At 38.5% G+C, this 5,906-nt stretch overlaps 1 protein-coding gene across 1 annotated transcript; it reads right to left on the bottom strand.

The window, feature by feature from the left end:
* Positions 1 to 2,243: 2,243 nt before the first annotated feature.
* LOC146449886 (toll-like receptor 6) lies at positions 2,244 to 5,532 on the bottom strand. The gene is made up of 2 exons (XM_085101033.1): positions 5,415 to 5,532; positions 2,244 to 3,979 (listed from the first exon to the last, which is right to left on the bottom strand). The coding sequence occupies exons 1-2, from the start codon at positions 5,479 to 5,481 to the stop codon at positions 3,549 to 3,551; spliced, it is 498 nt and encodes a 165-aa protein (XP_084957159.1). The 5' UTR covers positions 5,482 to 5,532; the 3' UTR covers positions 2,244 to 3,548.
* Positions 5,533 to 5,906: the final 374 nt, after the last annotated feature.

Below are 5,906 nucleotides of genomic sequence, written 5' to 3'. Positions count from 1 at the left end.
CCTGCGCTGTGAAGCTTCCTACCGCTTGGAAATCACACGAACATAGATCGATACTAAGGATGGATGGATCCAAAGAAGGAACTTGCGGAGTAATTTCTTCCTGCTCCTTCCTCCCATCAAAAGGATACTTTCATGCTCGGTTATCGTTCGTTGAAAGCACTTGGACGCCATGACTGATTTCAGTTTCTCAACCAAACAAAATAAAATCAATCCGATCCAAGTCTTTAGCTTTTGACACAAATAATCATTTGCTGTTTCTTGTGAGAGACACCAAAATCAACCTTTAGGAATTTCCCTCCTAGCTGCAGCACTTGATTTCCATGTATTTTTGGTACAAAGAACCCGGCTTAAAGAGTCGAACTTTGAAAGAACCTCAAAGAACTTGTTTTTTTGGACACAAAATGCAGAAACCGACAAAATGTAAAACTGTCGTGCTCAGCCAATCAGGAGCGAGTATTTTCGCCGCTCGACCAATCAGGAGTAAGTAATTTTGCCCTCGGTGTAAGGAAAATTACGAAAAACTGTTACAACAAATCAGCATTCAGTAATCTTTCCCTCTGTATTACATTGTTATGGTTGATGAGCAGTTAGCTGCATATGCATTGAAAATGTACCATATAACTGCAGAATTGATGAGGAACTCATACGGTTATTACGTTCATACAATAAGCAGACTCCTATTGTGGAGCTCTGCTTTTAGGCTTGGCTAAATATATATATTACACTGGCGTTTATTGCGTTAGTTATTAAAAAATGAAAAAGGATTGGAAGCGTTTTATCATAATAAGCAGTTCCCTTTTTGAGGTATAAGCAAATTAATTTAGCGAAAAGTATGCGAACTTACAGTAAAAGATGTTCATTTCAGTTGACCTTCGACAATGGCAATGACCTTCGGCACATGTGTTGCGCTATTCTTCGCGATATAATGAACAGTCTGGTGAAATGTATACCATAATTTTTCATGCTACAAGATGGATAATGCTGTACATGAAAGATAAATTGGAATTTTTCAGCCCAACTCATTTGCAAGCGCTTGACTTTGGGCTTTTGCCATGACCAAATTTGCATAATGAATTATATGAACGTGTCAACAACATGCGGGAACAGTTTGAACGAACGAGCTGTTTCAAATGTACCGTAGTTTAAATTTTACAGGTTATTCTTTTTACTGTAAGCGCGGATCAATTTTCAAATTAAAAGCCAATAAGAATCGAATTTTAGTTTGAACATTGATCCGCGCTAACAATGAATCAATGAATGCATTCTTTGAAACGACTAATGGGTTCAATTTTCAAATAATCGATCCATTAATAGAGTCTAGGGGGGTACGCTTGACCTGGTTCGACTGTAACGTGAACTGAAAAAAAAAAAAAAAAACATCGAATGTGTCACATTTATGTAGAATTAACCCCCTATTGTTTTCCCTCCTCCTCCTCAATTATATTGTTTTCGCTCCTCCTTTTCCTCCTCAATTCTATTGTTTTCCCTCCTCCTCCTTCTCATTTCTATTGTTTTCCCTCCTCTTCCTCAATTCTATTGTTCTCCCCCCACTACCACCACCACATTTTTATTGTTTTCCCTCCACCACTACCACCACCACATTTCCATTGTTTCACCACAATAAATGTAAGCAACTCATTCGCCTTAGCTCGCTCTACAGGCATGTCTCGTGTAGTGAACAACAATCGTGGTTTTCTTCAGCTGTTAGCTCACTGTCCTGCTTATCAGCGCCAATTTCTTTTAAAGACAGCTTCTCCACAGCAACTACATCCACTAGTCCAAGTCTTATACAATATACTCAAGGGACACATTCCCATCTCCAAAGAAAATAGGCGGATGTTGCTGCCATATAAGGATGCTTTACTTAACTTGGCCAGATCAAATGTTCTTTACAAAACAAAGAAGCGAGTCCTTGTACAAGAGGGTAGTGGTTTTATTGAAAATGTATTAGCCCCTGTTATAAGTAGCTTCGGATTGCTAATGTTATAAAGGAAACCACACAGGCCTGGTACATTTATTTAACACATTATCAAGTGACAGTAAAATAATGAAATCGATTGTAATTACTATATTGTAAAATCCAGTCCCAACGAGGTTTTTTGTAATTTATCTAGATGTTGAAAACACATTGTAATTCATTTTTAATGCGAGAATGTGATGATTAAAAGTGCTTATTATTGTATTATTATTATACATAACAAATACCTAAATAATAATTAATAAAGGATGGAGACATACCCATAGAGACAAAGGCAAAGAAAAATTACTACACGCTTTCTCAACAAATTTCTTCCGATTCTAAGAAGAACAAGCTTTATCTAATATCTTGAGTTTCCCGTTGATAATTTTGTTCATTCGAATTTTACACGGAATTTCGAGTTCAGGGTTTCTCATAAAAAAAACCCTGAATTTACCGCCCGGTAGGGATACTTCATATAGTGGGACAATGGGAAGCTTTTCCCATCTTCGTACTTTACTGAAAGGATTGCGAAATACAAATTTTAAAAAAGTAAATTAAATTTATACAAGGTTATATTTAAAGCTAGAAGCTTGTGGGGCAGTGTAATCAAACAAACATTTAAAACAGAACAGAAACTCTTTAAAAATCCCAACTGGCAGGGAGGCTTACTAGTTGGCTATTTACAAAGCGTGGTCGAGGATTTACACAAGGGACTAGCCCGGAACAAATCCAGTTAGTGGTTACAGAGGGCACTTGAACCTGGAGCCTCCAGATTACGAGTCCGCGCCTCTAACCACTCGACCACGTCGGCCCTGTGAAATACTTGGAATAGTCATAAAATTGACAATGATCTGAAATGATCGCAATAAAATCCAAGTATTAGAAAATGGGGCAAAAACATGGCGCCTTGTGATATTCTTCTGGGTTTGGCTTATCTCTCAGGTATCAGAAACATTACACGTTTTTTGTTTTGTGCTTGTGAAAGGGAGACCAGGGGTCCGTTTCTCGATAGTTCCGGTAACTTACCGGGCCCGATAAGTATATTTTTAAACGTTTTTTTCGCCGATAACACGGCGATTACAGACATGGTAATTGGCCAACGTTTTCATGGAATTATAAGATTTTAAAATTTAGTATTCAAAGCTAACAAAAATTGACTTCTGTTAAGAAACATTTGTCATTTAAGACACTTATTGGGCCCGGTAACTTACCGGGACCTTCGAGAAACTGGCCCCTATTCGGTAAAGATAAGTTGTTATATAATAATAAGAGATTGAGTCTCTGGATAAAATTTGAACCGAGAGGGAAACAATGAGGGGATTGGGCTGGAAGGGGACGAGAAGAAACGAAACGCTTGCCGGCAAGCATTCACCTTCTGCTTTTGTTCGAATTTACGCGCAGTCAAATAGCGAAAGCCCCCAGGTGGTAAAAGGTTTTCTACGCAGGCTAGTTGACCCACCCAGTGTGAACCTCTTATTGAGTAACCCAGTCATGGATTTAGCACAGTGTTTCGTTCATTTACGAGCTAAAGAATTTTGCTACTGAAAGATACATTGTGGACTCTGTCAAATACGCGGACCTACAGCTTTTATCCCTTCACTGCGAACAACAATTTCTCCTCCCAGTTTTGCTTCTTTGCGTGTTTCTCAAAATCCAACAAAATCTGATTTCTCAAAGGGCCAGGTAATCGCCTTTTGTTGAACTTGTTGATCATCACAAGAATCAGTGACGAATCTCCCCTGTCTACTCCCCTCTGGTAGGCCATATGCAGCTCTTCCCGACAGAAGTTGCTGGCCAGGTAGTTGTCAGACATAACAATCAGCACTTGGCGGCTGCCGTACACGCTGTCCGCCATGTTTTGGACGATGGGCTTTCCTAGCTCAAAGTCCCGGATGTGAATGCTGTAAGGTATGGAGTGTTTGTCGAGAAGAGAGATCAGATTTTCACTGATCCATGCAAAGTCCTTTGAGCTGTAACTGACAAACAGTTTGTTGTTTGTAATTTCCTCTTCTGGACAACCTGTATCGAGAAAAACAAAAACAAAAACAAAAAATAACCAAATTATTAATGAATTCAGTTATCACTGTAAAATCCTGTTTAATTTTGTTCTGTGCATAGCAATCTAGGCGTTGTTTGTGTTGTATTGTACTGTTAATGCGGATTTTTGAACACCTCCCTTGAAAGAAATTGGATTGAGTTTAAATATTTAAACTCGGAATAATGAGCCCTCTATGTCAGTGTCTGTTGGTGCCTGTCACCATAAGAAACATTGTACAATATAGTCGTACTATCGGTCAATCGTTAAGTGCCCTAATCTAAGTTCCCAGTGAGTTTTCTACACCTGCTAACATGTGACTTTAGCGTTCTTTGCCACTCCCAAACTTTTTGTCAATCCCACTTAAACCTATTGGACCGGTTATGAAAAGACAGTTTAGACGGTGTTTAACAAAACCACGTTCTAAGCCATTTTCAATTTTGCTAACAGTCATATCTAAACGTTGTTTGCTGCTAACGGTAACAAGAAGACTTACATCCCAGACTAGAAATATAATTATTGTCGTACTGTATGCGAATATGGAATAGTTGGCTCGTTTGTTATTTATTATATTTACTCTTTGTTATTCCTTGTAGTTAACCCTGATTACCCCACTCTCTGATACGATTAATTAATAATTAAATGTATACTGAGTCAATAATTTGTTTTTGTTGGCGGCGAAGTGTGAACTTCGGCTGCAATTTACCCCAGAGTAAGTGCTTTGGTATCCTCTGAAAATTGGTCCTTCAGAAGAGGTTACCACCCATTGTTCTCCCAGTAGGGCACCCCTCTTCTGGTCCACCCTAAATTACGCTCTAACATGGATTCCTGTTACTGTAGGGGGTAGGCTCTGCCATCTTTGCCATCATAGCTTTCAGTGTTTTCAGTTTTTCTTTGCTTGCCCTAGCAGCGTGTAGGATATCAGCCTTTAGTGCAACTAGAAGCTAATTTTTAGTCGTTAGCATCAAAGTCAAAGTAAATTTGAAATACTAGTTTAGTCAACTCTAGGGGTTAGCCGCGTCTTAGATTTACTTAGTCTCCCAATGTAAAGTACCAAGGCTAACCACTATTGAAAATTAATGAAAAGGCTTAACTTTTTTATTAAGAAAATGGCTAGAAGTTTCGAATGTGCGAGAACAGCAAAAAATTCTTTTTTTTTTTTTAGCTAAGAGCCTACTTTTCTTTTCGATTCTAACCATTGTTTAAGAGACATGGTAATCTGTTGTAAAGTGTAACATGGCTTCAGTTAAAAAGTAAGGCTGGAGCTTAAATTGACTTAACGACCGAATCTTTGGGCTTTTAAGTCAGCGAATGGTCGCCAGCTATTGGCCACCGTCGTGAAGCACCGTATAAAATGTGGAATAGTGACCCTGCTACTCATTTGTTTATGAAAAAAACAAACGTTCTTAACCTACGTACGTTTAAAGTTCCTGGCTGTCCGCTTTTTCTTGACGCAACAAAGCACAACTAACATGAAGAGAATCATGACACCCCCTGCTGACAGAATAACAACAGGAAAGATCCACCTTCTTCGGCTGGCTCCTGTGGAAAATATATAATAGTAATAATATATAAACCATGGACTGTCGTATCATCTTGTGATAATAAGCTTCTTTCTTCTGACTTATTTTCTTGATTTTCGCGTAAAAAGCACGTGTACCAACCACTGAGAAATCCTGAATCAGTGAAAAAGATCTGAAACAGCAGAAAATCTTGAGCAAATATAAAATAACGCTATAGACGGATTCTTCCGGCGGAGGACAGACAGAGGAAAGGATAAAAAAGTAAATTAATTCGATAATTCCGATATTTTAGTTTGAATTTCACAAGCCTTGTTGAAAACGGAAATCTAAAGCCCCCGACGAAAAATTGTGAGTGGATGAATGGATGCATAATATGCACAACTTATGT

The sequence above is a fragment of the Pavona decussata genome, unplaced genomic scaffold (genome assembly GCF_977016875.1).
Source record: "Pavona decussata unplaced genomic scaffold, jaPavDecu1.1 SCAFFOLD_563, whole genome shotgun sequence".
Classification (NCBI taxonomy): Eukaryota; Metazoa; Cnidaria; class Anthozoa; order Scleractinia; family Agariciidae; genus Pavona; species Pavona decussata.
Note: the sequence above shows the minus strand (reverse complement) of the source record. Positions and strands in the feature narration are given on the sequence as shown.

Excerpts from the sequence above, each read along its gene's own strand:
- LOC146449886 (XM_085101033.1), bottom strand. The coding sequence starts at position 5,481 with ATGATTCTCTTCATGTTAGTTGTGCTTTGTTGCGTCAAGAAAAAGCGG. Across the intron at positions 3,980-5,414 it reads GACAGCCAGGAACTTTAAAC|GTTGTCCAGAAGAGGAAATT; the intron begins GTACGTAGGTTA and ends TTCTCGATACAG.